The 13,802-nt window shown below is 41.2% G+C and overlaps 1 protein-coding gene across 2 annotated transcripts in view; it reads right to left on the bottom strand.

Moving 5' to 3' along the window:
• Window positions 1-360: 360 nt before the first annotated feature.
• ablim3 (actin binding LIM protein family, member 3) overlaps window positions 361-13,802 on the bottom strand; it is a 43,194-nt gene continuing 29,752 nt past the window's right edge. Inside the window, exons 8-25 of one of the 2 annotated variants that reach the window (XM_029512348.1) lie at window positions 12,639-12,726; window positions 12,451-12,509; window positions 12,273-12,344; window positions 10,242-10,403; window positions 9,474-9,503; window positions 9,200-9,326; window positions 8,203-8,298; window positions 7,826-7,881; window positions 7,258-7,267; window positions 4,583-4,709; window positions 4,321-4,375; window positions 3,908-4,076; window positions 2,744-2,773; window positions 2,410-2,465; window positions 2,205-2,271; window positions 2,089-2,096; window positions 1,880-1,960; window positions 361-1,427 (exon numbers count right to left, since the gene is read on the bottom strand). In XM_029512348.1, coding sequence (XP_029368208.1) covers window positions 1,314-1,427; window positions 1,880-1,960; window positions 2,089-2,096; window positions 2,205-2,271; window positions 2,410-2,465; window positions 2,744-2,773; window positions 3,908-4,076; window positions 4,321-4,375; window positions 4,583-4,709; window positions 7,258-7,267; window positions 7,826-7,881; window positions 8,203-8,298; window positions 9,200-9,326; window positions 9,474-9,503; window positions 10,242-10,403; window positions 12,273-12,344; window positions 12,451-12,509; window positions 12,639-12,726 — 1,407 coding nt within the window. In that variant the 3' untranslated portion in view covers window positions 361-1,313. Of the gene's footprint in view, window positions 1,428-1,879; window positions 1,961-2,088; window positions 2,100-2,204; window positions 2,272-2,409; window positions 2,466-2,743; window positions 2,774-3,907; window positions 4,077-4,320; window positions 4,392-4,582; window positions 4,722-7,257; window positions 7,268-7,825; window positions 7,882-8,202; window positions 8,299-9,199; window positions 9,327-9,473; window positions 9,504-10,241; window positions 10,404-12,272; window positions 12,345-12,450; window positions 12,510-12,638; window positions 12,727-13,802 lie in introns of both variants that reach the window. The other variant, XM_029512349.1, reaches the window with a different exon arrangement.

The raw sequence follows: 13,802 nt of genomic DNA, 5'->3' as shown, positions 1-13,802 counted from the left end.
GAAACATTTTTTGTAAATAACTGATAATGTAGTCTTATCCAATGGTATTTAAAGAAAGTAACGAAAGTAGTTCACAATAGCCCAAAACTATGAACAAAAAAGAGGAGGCAGATTTTGATTTGAAGTTTAATTTTTAGTGACAAAATCAAAAATAACAGTATTCAAGGAAGTAAAGTCTTCATCAACCCTGGATCTTTGTCAGTGTGTTAAATACCTTGTAGAGCGTTTCATGAATATAATCTCTGTAGCTACAAAAGTGGATTATCTTTTGAAAAGAATATAATTAAATAGTGAATGTAAATGCATGGATGACGTTCCAAAACATTTAGTCATCACTGTATTGCAATGAGATGGAAAGTCTGGTTCAGGGCTGAAGTGGTGTTTTTTTTTTTTTGTTTTTTTTGTTTTTTGCTATCTATGAAGTCTACCCAATTGCACATTCTTTTAGGTTACCATACTGTTGCACAGTAAACTGCATCTATTGATGATCCCTTACTGTTTAACCAGAACATTACATGGGAGTGATCTGCTAATCTGTATTTTTGCATTCTCACTTTGGTTTTCATTTTCACACAAATCTATGCAGGTCACACATATGTTTGAAAAAAAGTTGCATCTACCTCAGATTGCTTTGTTTTTGTCTCTTTATCAATTAATGTAAACTGGAGGGACACAGTATTTCAAGTGAAAGAGCAAAAGAAAGTAAAAACAAAAATGGAGGGAGTAGATAAACAAAATGCATCCATACAGCATCATAAAGTGATGCTGTATGCTCAAAAGCTCATTCTTCTCATCTAATCATTCACACTGATAAAGTGTCATAAACGATATACTGTATCTACATTCTACTCATTCAGATTGCTGGTGCTGCACACTCATAACTAAGAGAGCATAACAAATAAGGCAAAGCCAAAATTCTCCTCAATGTATTTTAGTACTGTGGATCTGGTCACAGACATCCCTTCCTGTGAACTCATATGGCCTCCTTCCATCATTCAGGCTTAGGAAAAACCAACACTAATGTACTGCAGTCTCTATTGCATACACTCCACTCCAGCATCTGGGCACAGCTGAACTGGAGGCCATGTAACAGTTTATCAGTCCATCTGTGCATAATGTCTCTGTGGCCTCGCCCGGCATCTCAGGAGCCCAGGATGGTGTGACCAGAATTTGGTTTGACGTATGAGGAAATCTAGAACAGGTTCTCAGCCATGGCAGTGAAATTGAGTAGAAGTAATCCGCCCATTCTCTCTCTGACAGTCAGTCGGGTCTCTGGCTGTTTATGGCAGTATTTGACTGATGCCCATACGTTACTAAAAGAGCCGAGCCTGTTTCTTTAGCTCATTCCTCTTCCACAGAGCCAGCCGGTCAAAGTCCTCCACTGTCATACCAAACACTTGGACAAACTCCTCTGGGGACAGGTGACGCTGGAAACACAGGGGGAGGCATACATTTATCACATTAAGTCTCAAGAGTGTGCAGGTGGTGTTGAAAAAAACATTATACCTTTGACAAAACTTCTCATAGTTTAGACTATTTCAATGACATAAAGACAAGGTTAACATATTACTTTAGTTTGTATAATGAGTGACTGATTACAACTTGAAAGTGATTCATTATTAGACAAGTTTCTTAAGGAAGAAAATCTAAATTACAATAGAATAAAATAAAAATATAAAAGTTCAACTGTTAAGTTATTTGTCTTTGGATACTTTAGAGCAGATTTAATTGATTCATTTCTTTGGTTTCTATCTCTGGAGGGTGTTGTTAGCCTTAATATCTTTAAAATTTTGCCAGGGGTACCACCTTCTGATTGAACCATTGCAAACCTCTCAACATAGTTACCCCAGGACGAACGAATGACATAATCACAATGTACCTCCAGTCTGGCCCTGTCTACATCCTTGGGTAATCTGTTGCGCCCTCTGGTGGTGACAATGAGTGCTTCATAAGGGTAAATCTGCAGAACAGGCAGCCACGCTTTGTCAAACCCCACAGTTATGGTTATAGTAACATTTGTGTTTATTCAGCACATTGTTTAACAAGATCAAACAATAAATTTTTTGAGAGGTAATATTGAAATCTTACCGTGTACTCTGCTGGGAGAAAAGATCAAGACAATCAAGTCAGTGCAATGGAAAAAAAAATTGAATAAATTGCTTCACTCAGATAAGGGGTAGGTGGTTACAATCATTTTAAATTACCTCTGTTTCCCCAGTTAACCTCGCTGGCACTGTTGTACTGGTACTGGTAACAGTCTGCACTCTGAGGCTGCAAGTGAAAAAGCAGGTGGTTAGGTAAATACAAAAAGTCAGATGTATTTTGACAAAAATGTCTATAAGAAATCTGAAGCATGTCTGACAATTAAGTAGCTAATCGTGCTATGTGTCTTGTTCACTGTGGTCTCACCCTCTGGATGCCATTACGTCCATATCCTGGAAGTGAAGCTGATTTGCAAACAAAATCTAGGATATAGAAAATAAAAGTAAAGATAGTTCCTGAGTAAAGCCAGCAGTTTCATGCAGTTTGACCCATTGAAATCACACCACAGTGTCAGGTAAATACCAGAAGATGGCGCTCATGACTAACCAGAAAAGTTCCAGATGTGTACACTTAACACTGGAGGTTTTTGATGTTAGATATAGCCAGTCATCTAACCTGTCACTTAGGAAGCCTCCATTGAAAGAATAGATTAAAATTATGTGTTTTTGTTTTGTTTTTTTTATGTAAATGAAAAACTCACCACTGTCAGTGCTGTACTGTGATCGTGGAGCTGTGAAATAAAGAATTCACAGTCACATAACATTTTCTTGACTGTAATTTTTTTTTTTTTTCAAACAATTTCTTTAAAAATATTCAAAGAGCTTTGACAACCATCTGTCTAGTTACAGGCTTTCTAAAGAAACAAAAAAGGAGCAAGTTGGGTACCCGTCAAGCCCTGGGAGGAATACAAAACATCAAAGGGGCAATAAGGCAGAAGGAGGCCAGGCAAGACTGGTTCATGGGGGACATAAAGGGGGAGAAAACCTGAGAAAAAAAAGGCACACCAACACAAAACACACCACACACTCCATCTAATCGGACTATACAGCTTGTATGGTTACAAGCCTTTGTCGCCTTTCAACCATAGCCAACAGAGTCCTGTTCTGTCGTGTCCCCTCCCATCTGAGCCAGCTTTAAGGAGAGATCTTACTGCTCATAAATAAAACAGGATATGGGACAGAAGGTATGAGAGCGCAAGAGTAAGATAGATACACAGATGGATAGAAAGTTAAGAGTATGATATGGAGAGGGAGAAAAAACGGGAATAAGCATGTGAGATTGGGGAGAGATAGAGCAGGGAAATGAAATAATGAATCAAAAGGAGGAATTCTTGGGTACAGATGAAGATGGGCTGGTGTCTGAGTGCCAGGGATTCAAATAATTCCCTGGATACTTTGGAACCAGTGAAGCCTAGTTTTTACAAGCAGGAAACAACTCTGTTGGCTTCAGGTTGATCACATCTGCTGTGTCTGCACACCTGGTTGAACACTCTGTTTTCTGTGGCTTGAAATGTTCACAATGACTGTGACCAGATATCCCCACAACAATGACAGGCCACATCTGGTGCTGCTGCTGCTGCCAGCCTACCAGAGGTTTGGCAGCAGCTGTTCTCCCCTTTCAACATCTTTCCACCTCAATAAACCACTGAGCCAACAGCAGCCACGACCTTCTCTGACCTGCATCCACAGCCTCACTGCCCTCACCCCAAACCCCAATGACAGCACATACCAAGGCTAAAAATTATGTGATAACACTTGGAGGGATATGGCTGCATAAAAATACATTTGAAGATGGCGCTCTTGAACTTGCAGAAACAGAAAGAGACAAAAAAGGAAGATGCATAGCGGGAAGGGTGGATCCTTACAGCCGTTGACAGTGTTGTTGTACGCTGTGGTGCCGTAGCCCATAGTGTTGAGTGTTTCCTTGCTCCCACTACGAGAATTCCTCGCACTGCCCCAGGGGTCGTTGTCATAGGAACCAGATCTGGCTTTCATCTCTTCCTTTAGGATCATCCTCCCAATGCCACTCCCAATCTGGGAGGAAAGAGAGCAAGCCGAGACACAGACAAGAGTCAGGGAGAAGAATGGAAAAAGACTAAGGAAAACTGTTTGCTCAATATGGTTTGATTATAAATATGGTGCAAGAAAAAAAATGAAGAAAAGGAGGATAGTTTCATTGCCACACCATAAAAAGTCCATTATCTGTGAGTGTTACTGAGGAGTGAACTTTCTTCAAACCAATATGTGAAGAAAGTAAGGAAAATAATGAAGCACTCACTCTTTGAAGACTTTGACTCCAAGTCTCTTCATCTCCTCCTGTTGAGAAGCGTCTTCTCGGCACCCGATAGGCTGAAAGAGAAGAGAGATGAAAGAGATTCTCTTGTGAATATTGAGCTCAGAGTGGAAAGCACTTATAGAGTGGTTGAGTGAATAAATATGAAAACAGAGACTTACAAAATTAACTATACTAAACTATGTTTGCTTTGGGTCCAGTGGAAAGTGATAAAATGGAGTTTACTACAAAGCTTGCCACTCTAAACTCCTTCCTACCCCTGGGGGAGCTGGTGTAGGGGTAGTACTCAGCCTCTGACTGGGTGTATGGCTCAGGAGAGTAGGTTGACAGCCTGGACGATCTAAGAATGTCCTCACTGGTCCTGCTTTTGGTGGCTGCGTGATTGTCTGTGAAGATATGGATGGGAAGACGAAAGGTAAGTAAAACAGGCACACCTGAGGTATCTGGTAACTCTTTTCAAGCAAAGTTTGGCATTTTGGGAAATGTGCTGATTCAATTTCTTGCCAGGAGTGTGTTGGTTCGATATGAAACTCAAGTAGGGGGATAGCAGAGCTCGGCATAAACACTGGAAAAGGGAAAGAGCTAGACTGCTATTGTGCAGGCTGATATTATTAAACAAGCCAACAACAACCCATGAAGCACAGTAAAGAACACCCTGTCTTGGTTTAATTCATACAAAAAAAAAAAAAAAACAAGTGTGAAAACATGTTGTTTTAAAGGGGTTCTTATGCGTAAGACTATTTCTTGGCTGGGAGAAGCAGCTTCCCAGTATGCCGGCTGACAGCCCACACAGTGGCAAAACTACTAGAAGTCACTGTGCTCTGTTTTCGTACGGATGAAACAAATATGGCATTGTGTGAACGAGTGAACTTCCCGAACTGATAGTCAGCAGATTGTAATGAATTGAGACAAAGGCAGGAGAGCTGTTTTCCCACATGCCAGTCTTCATCCAAGGCTGAGTTTACTGTACTATGGATTAGCTTCGCATTGAAAGGACAGAGGCCTTGATCTAAAATAAATAAATAGCATAGTTTCACTACTGGTTATGTTTCAAAATCTTAGCTAAGGGCAGTGACTCCAGAATCGTCCTGGATTTTTGCACAACCCAGATGCAACATATGAATTACTGAGCATTATAGATGTATATTAAGTGGATTTTGTGTGCATGGCCATTCTAGCAGTTTTTCCCTTTCCAAGTCATGTCACGACTCTAGATTCATGTTAACGGAGGGATGTGAGAGCACTACCCCTCTCAGGTACCTTTCAGCAAAAAACAAAAACAAAAGAAAGAATCAGTGTATCTCCCAGAGAAAGCTCAAACTGTTGCTTTAAAACGGTGCACTGTAGTGTGCCGTTTGTTAATGGACATCAAAAAGACCTACAGCAAGAGAGTTCATCTACTGCACTAATCACTACAGTACAAGTCCACAGTCATCATCACACCATTGCTGTCATAGGCGATCAATATTTGAGCCAACAGCAGGAAAATAGCCAGCATTAAAGTGAGTTCAGTTACAGCTTAGCTTGAGGCACACAATCATTTCACGAGTGGTGTAAGGAGATGATATTGATGCCAATCTGCACGTAAGCACAGTCACTGGAAGTCAATGGGGGTGACATGCAATGTAATGTCAGATAGATCGCTCTTCACTCTGTTAGCCATTAGCCATGCCAGCTGCAATCCATGATCCATTGAATTCCTATATACATGATGCATGACACTAATGGCAGACATTCTCATTGTCGGGACACACATTGTCAGCATGGCTGCAGGGTGAGCCCCCCCCCCCAACCACACACACACACACACACACACACACACAGATTCAGATAAAGTTTGACAGCAGACTAACTTCTGTCACTGGAAGTGTATTTGTACACATACTCCCTGTTGACGAGGGATGACAAACACAGGAAGAGAGACACATACCTTGCACTTACACAGACAGACATGTGAAATATCTATTTACTGACAGTGAGAGTAAGGTGATACTTACAGTGGCATAGTCACCGGATAAAGTGGAGCAGAAGGTGGAGGAAGTGAATTAAAGTGATTGGATGCAATAAGAAAGAGGTGAAAAGAAAAGGGAAATATTATTGGAAAGACCCAGAGGGAAATGTGACAAAGTGAGGACTTTGCTACCCATACGGAGCATGAGGAGGACACGCAAAAAAAAGAAAAAGAGAAAAAAATGAACACTGTCTGGCCAGCCTCTGTTCTATACAGGTAGCAAACTTGTTAAATCATTAGTACATAACAGGCCTTTGATGCACTCAGTGACTCCGCTTGTGTCTGTCGTGGCTTTGAATTCAAACCATGTTCAGTGCTGAAACACAAGGAAGTAATGATTATCAGCTGTTCAGGAAAACATGAAGGACCAAAAGGGATCAATGTGACTGATATAGACGTGTGCACTGAATGTTTTTTAACTTGATCTTGACATCATGATCATCATGGCCAGTGATATACTAATTATGATTGAGTAACATAGGAGAGTGAGAGGGCTTACACACAGATTGACACAGTTCACTAACTAACCCACAAATACCAACACATACGATACAAAGAAACATGCCAGACAACAGCAAAGTCTCCTCCTCTGAGAGATCTCATATGCTGTGACTTTCAGCTGGAAAGCTTTTTCATTGTAAAGGGATATTGACCCTGAGTTTTTTCTCCATGAATGTTTATGCTCAAGCACGCTATCCAGACGGCGGAACTGCATTTAAGTTTAATGACTTGTGAAACAAAAGGGCAAAAATAGCATCTTGCATTAACTGCACTGCCACGCCATCTGACTCAATGACAACATAATTCACTTTCAACAAAAATGAACACAACAGTTGTCTCAAGATTCTGTAAATATCCTGAAAAAACACAATTGCAGCAACTGTTCAATAACACAATGACTGCTGGCTAACAAGTGCTGGCCTGATAAAATGAAAAGCAGTCTCAACAGCAAATATAAATTCCAGTTATAATGTAGTTTTCCGCTGTGCTTTGTTCTACTGTTCTGCTCCATTCTCCTGAATTGTGCCTCCTCAGAGTCCCATGTACTCAACACTTGCCACGCTTGAGCAACCCTGCTTTTATTCGTGGCCTATTCCAGCCCTGTCTGTTGACAAGAACCTGTCGTGCTGTGGCGAATGCACGCAGAGGCAGGTGTGTGTGCTTTGCACACTGCATTCAGCTCCAGTACATAGCAAATGCAGTATGTCTGAGTGATCTTTATCCTTAATTTAAAAGAAAGTGCAAGCCAAACTCTATTTCCTTTAATGCATTTACAAGCACTGCATCCATCTATCCCATTTATCTGATTTTGTCAGTGATGGCTTCCGTTTCAATCATAACTAGGATGTCAATGCCAGTTAATACTAAATCACAAGTAACTGTTGGAGAACATCGATTGGTCAGTCAAAACATCTACATTGAGTACTCAAACACAGCATGACTACACTGACAGGCAGACTAAGACGGGGCTAGCTGCACTGTACCCGTTTTCTTATAGATGGGAGGCTTCCTGTAGATGTTGGGATCCCCTGTGGCTGAGAAGAGAAAGAGGAGATGGAGAGGTGAGCCATGGAGGAGTGAAAGGAGGAGAAGATGTGAGTTTCTGCTGAGCTGATGGAAAAGAAGAAGCAGGAAGAGGTAGGAAGGATGGTTGTAGGGAGGTAAAGAAGTTAAAGAAGTCGTGGTAAGGGAAAGATATGCCAGAGCCATTATGAGTGGTATAAATATGACATTTTCACACCCTCTCATTCCCACAGAACTTACATTATGTGGGTAATGGGTGATGAAATCTTTTCCATCCGGTAAAAGAAAATCTACGAGATTAATTTGGGTGATGAAGAGATGAGGAGTCCTACCTGGTACATGAAAATGTTTAGGGGGCTGGTTTGTGGTGGGTGTGCTTGCCCGCCCCTCTTGGCCGTAATAAGGTGAACTCCTGCCACTCTCAGAGCCTGTAGCCAGCCAGAGCCAATCACAGCAAAGGAAACATGAGCACGAGAGAAAGGTCTCAACACATGCGGATGAAACTGGGCAGCCTAAATATTCATTCACACTATAAAGTGATAACAGATAAATTTTCCACGTCTGTAGTGACAAAGGTTATTGACTTGTTTGTAGATGATAATTTTACAATGTCAATTCACATGTGTGAACACTGTATGAATGTCAATGAAATGAAATTGCAGCCAGGAAGCATTCGCAGCATATGAGATTAAAATAAAGTGGAAGACACTGCCAATCCTTTGTCAACATATATCTATATATGCACATATATAACATACAGTGATGGCAAACATATGAAAAGGATGAGCAATATGAGCTTCATTAAAGGAAAAGGAGTTTAATATTTTTACTTTCATTCTGAGGGTTTAAACAAAAAGATTGAAACCCTTCTAATGTCTGCTACATAACATTTGAACCTAGTTATCTTAGCTCAGCTAAGGTCCAAGGTTTACTAATTAGGTAAACAATCACATTTTTTAATTTTCAGTTCATACAAAACTGATGACTATTCAGCACCTTGTGGAGAACTTCCATTCCACTTTCCAGTCTTTATTCTAAACTAAACAAAACAGCACTTTGCATCAACTTCCACTAAAAGGAAAAGTGCAGGAACAGCACTTCTCATCTAAATAACCAAGATAGAGATTTCTCAACTTTGAAATAATCATTTAAATTTAAAACAATTATCAATAAACAAATCATCAATAAACTGAACAATATTGTTCAGTTCAGAACTTAAAAAGTACATTTTCACATGAGGTGCAGCAACATCTGCTTCAGTTGGTATCTCTCTCAACTAGGCCCAGGCACCAAGAGCAGACACCTTGAAGTGAAGGCTGTATGACTCACCAGGGTAGCCATAGTGCTGTGGAGAGCGAGGCATGATGGGTGACATGCCTTGACGACTAAACGTTGGCGAGTCTATATAACCTGGACTGGAGCACCGCCTCTGCTTCATATCCAGGCTGTCATAGTCCTGAAAAGACAAAGGAAACGTGTGAGAAATGAAATAAGAGCAGCAAGAAGACAAATAGCTCAGTGGCAGGTCAAAATGAAAGCAGCTCACTTGTTTAAACTTGCTGTAAAATGCTCTACTACTTATTCTGGGAGGAAGAATACTTACCTGAGAATAGGGAGAGAGTGTCCCAAGTGACTGGAGAATCAGTAGTGGAGAGAAAAGAAACATTATTTACACTGTAAAGAAGCAAACAATGTATATCATATGTCATGTTCACTAACAGGACTGACAGAAAATAAACTTTTGGTGGTGTTAGCTGGATGGATCACAGTGACAGCTAGCAGCCACATTCTTCAAGTTCACTAATTAATACGCTGTTATATTCAACATGTTAAAAGTTGAAAGCTTGATGTTAGACCGTTATTTTTTTCATTGTTAGTGAGATTTAAAGGTTGGCAGATTTTTACTAAGTCCTGAAATCACAAGTTCTGTTGATTTGAGGACCCACATATTAAAAAAAAAAACAAAAAACGTGTAGGCTAGGGCATATAAATGATTCTTGTGATATAAAGTGAAAAAGGCAAAAACTCCTGACTATCAGAAAACTGTATTTTCGAATCTCCAATTCCAATCAAATTTCCAATTTTTTGTAATCAAGTAATAGTAACAAATACGACAACAATGATAATAAAAACAACAGTACTACTACTACTACTTCTACCACTACTAAATAATAATAATAATAATAATGGCTTTATACTGTCTAATACTTTACTTGCTTTTTAGTTATTTAACTTAATTAAGACAAACATTTAAACATAAATACTGTATGACTGATGTGATCTGAAGACACTGAAGGCTAAAAACGGAAACGTTTCTTTTGAGAACAGACCAGTGATGAGACCAGTGGTCTATAGTGTGTAGCAGTAGTACCTCCCCATAGCTGTAAGTGTCTAGCCTGTCATCAGAGGTGTATCTGTGGTAGGGCTGGTATGAGGAGGATATGAGGTCTGGCTGTTGGACCTCGTATATGGCCTTGACCTTTGGCAGTGCAGCTAGGTCCTTATAAGCTAGGATCTCATTCTCCACTCTGGCCTGGAGAGAGGACACACACATACGCCCACCAAAGACAGAGCACAGCAACAGCAAGACTCAACATCAACCACATGGACCATTCACAGTGTCAAAGGCAGAATGGAAACCAATGATTGTGAGCGGGTCATGCAGTGGCGAGCAGAGAAAGAGCTGACGAAGCACACCTGCATCTACACATGCACATAACAGTATATGCATGTGTATGCTCACCAGAAGTACATTCAAAACCGGACAACAGTGTAAGTTGTTCACTTTCAGGATCTCAATGTGTCTGAGAAAGAGCAGAGGAAGCAAAAAGAGCTAGAGAGAGTGGGAGAGGGAGAGGAGACGGTGTAGACAACACGCATGCTTACACTGCATTTCTGCCTCATCCATCACCATAAACAGAAAGGTCATTGATTATAAGATGAGAACAGGGTGGGGCTGAGCAGAGAGTGGTGACTCTTGCCTGCATGCAGACGCCCCTTGACATGCTAATACTGCCGACATAGAGCAGGGCTGCCAAGGAGCCCCGTAGGACCCTATTCCATCAAGGTGAGGCTTTGTATTCGAATGGAACTGGTCCAACTCTGGAGTGCACAAAGTGACAACCTTCACAGAAACCTGGCATGTTCTCCAACTGGCCTCCCGTCTTTCTCACACACACACACACACACACACACACACACACAACCATGTAACAATCATATGTAGCACCAATTTGTTGATTTGTATGTCAAAACATGGCTTTCTTAAAACTGGGACATGTTTTGTTGCCATATGTTTGTAAAGTTTGGGTTTAAAAAAGTAATCATATGTGTTTATCTATCTATCTATCTCTCACCTTGCTTAAGTACTAAAAAGTAAAAGCTTTTATCGAGGCGTTATCACTGAAAATGATGTATGTTTACACCAAATAAAGTTTCTTCAAACTTTTTAATCTATGCAGAACAAATGACAGTAAAAAGCTAGTGTGTCTCAGATTTGATAAAACACAAATTTTCATAGCCACTGAAGCATGTTGACGTTTTGTGATTTAATTTCCTTTAATTTTAAGTTTTTTTTAGGGCTTTTTACGCCTTTATTTTGACAGCAATTGACAGAGAGGCCAACTGTAAACAGGGAGAGAGCGACAGAGGGGAAAGACCTGCAGCATAGGTCCCTTGGTCTTATTGAACCCGGGACTCTGCAATCACATGGCATGCATGCTAATCACTCGACCACCCACACTGCCTAAGTTCCTTTCTTAAGGACAATCTACTGGATGTTACTGGAGGTTTCACCTGCTGCTGGTGCTGATTTTTAATGTGAAAACATCAGAAACTTGGGAACAATGATTGTCTGAACAACATTTTTTGGCAATCCACCAGTTGTTCACTTTCTTCAGACTGGGCCAACTGAAGATCTGCCATCTGACACCTTATGCGCGACACTTATTGTAGTTCTCAGATTTTAGAGGTATAGATTTACCCTGACTTAATCTAGAGGCTTCTCTGCTTTGCAAATCACCATATCAGGGTTTTCTGTGCATAGATGACTTAAGATGGTGATCGATGCTTACAAGAGAAATAATGTAGTAAACTTGTTTTTGTGATGAGAAAATGGGAAATTAAAGAAGTTCAATATGTGTGTTAATGTAATTTCTTGTTTAAACGGTTGACAACAAGATCATTTTCTCACATATTTTAAACTCATGCCACATGACCAATGGGAATATAGATGGGACAGAGACAAGTGAACAGGCCAAGGGAGTGAGCAGCCTCTTGGTTAGTGCCGAACCACTCCAACCTAGTGCTAGTGCTCGTGTTTCTGGTGTAGCAGTTATGCTTTTAGGGGAAGCTTGGTGGCAGCTAAAAGTGACTGACAGCTGCAGACTCATCATTTACTTACACATATAACCCTGCTAGGAGAACCAACCGAGGAGCCTGGTGGAGAGATGGAGGTCTCTGACAGGCGTCTGTGCTGTGAAGCGTAGAGACAAAAGAGAGAGCGGGGGTGAGCGAGAACACAGCAAGGAAATCACAGGCTTCATTTTACTCTAACATTTTCATATCAAACTCTGTCTCACCCTGAGCCTCCTTTCAGCCCTTGCTGCCTGCTTGCATAATGGGTGCCACACCTCACATCCTGAAGAAGAGCAAAAGACAAGACAGCTTCATGTAGAATGTTCCCACATGCCATGTATTCATCTATATACAATGGAATATGTGAGTTTATGAACATATGTCAGTGTGTTGATGTGGTTTCAAGTTTCACCTGTCAGGTACATTTCCTCTCCCTCTTTGAACATCATGTTACAGCGGGCACATCGGGCACAGGTTGGATGGTAGTGTTTTCCCCCTGCCTGTGAGGAGAGGGCAAGAAAGGGGAGGAGATGAGAGGAAGGAGGAGGGGAGGTGAGCAATTATCACATTGAACGGAGTGTTAAAGTGCCCACAGCTTGTGCAGGTCATTCTCTCCATATGCTTCCTCCTGTATATCACCTGACCACCAATGGACTCAAAATGTATTATGACATAATTGTATTGCCTGTAGCTGTTTCATGAACATGCAGCAATCACATACCACTCTTTCTCCTCCATGCCATAATTAGAGCAAAGATCCCTGTAGGTCAGTCACATGAGGGAGAGTGGTGGAATATATGTATGTGTGTGTGTGTGCAACAGAGAAAAAGAAGGAAGTATGTAAGTGAAGGACACAAGAGTGTGATACATGTCCTTGGACACTCAGAGCACCCTGAGGGAACACAACCAGACACACATGGCACAGATGAAATGGCCACATGAAATGATGCAGGATGATGTCACTGAGCTGAGCCCGTCCATCAATCTAGTTCAGTTCCCGGTCCAACGTCTTGGCACTGGCCTACAACAAAGCATTGCCCTGTCCCGCCACCTTTGCCTGCCCTGACACATCATTAGAGACTTGCTATTAATAGAAGCACTGCTGACATGTAGTCCATGTCAAGGAGACTTGAACTGTTTCATCTGCACACACCCTGCATGCATGTGCAGGTGTGTGCGGGACTACGTTAAACTACACTGCTCAGGCTCTTCCCACTTCTCATCAAACATACATCTTATATGATCTGCAGAAAATCAGGCCACTTTGTCAATTGTGCTCTCTCATGGAAATACCAGTGAACTTAATTAATTGCATTTTAACCAATCCCTGCTCTATCGGTCTCAGCTCCCTCTGAAAGCAAAGCCAGGAGAGGATGTAATGTATCCGTCTCCAGCTTTTTGAGCAGCAGTTACTGACTGTGCTTGTAAGGTATCAACTCAGCAAGGGCTGCCACCATTTCTAATGAGGCCCCATTTTCTCTGGTCGCATTGATAGCCTGCTGTATTTATTGGGAAACTGAGAGGCTGAGGAAGCACAGAGAAGAGGAGAAGAAAAGGGAATATTTTACGCCCCTCT

Source organism: Echeneis naucrates, chromosome 10 (assembly GCF_900963305.1).
Source record: "Echeneis naucrates chromosome 10, fEcheNa1.1, whole genome shotgun sequence".
NCBI lineage: Eukaryota > Metazoa > Chordata > Actinopteri > Carangiformes > Echeneidae > Echeneis > Echeneis naucrates.
This window is presented reverse-complemented; position numbering and strand designations above follow the sequence as displayed.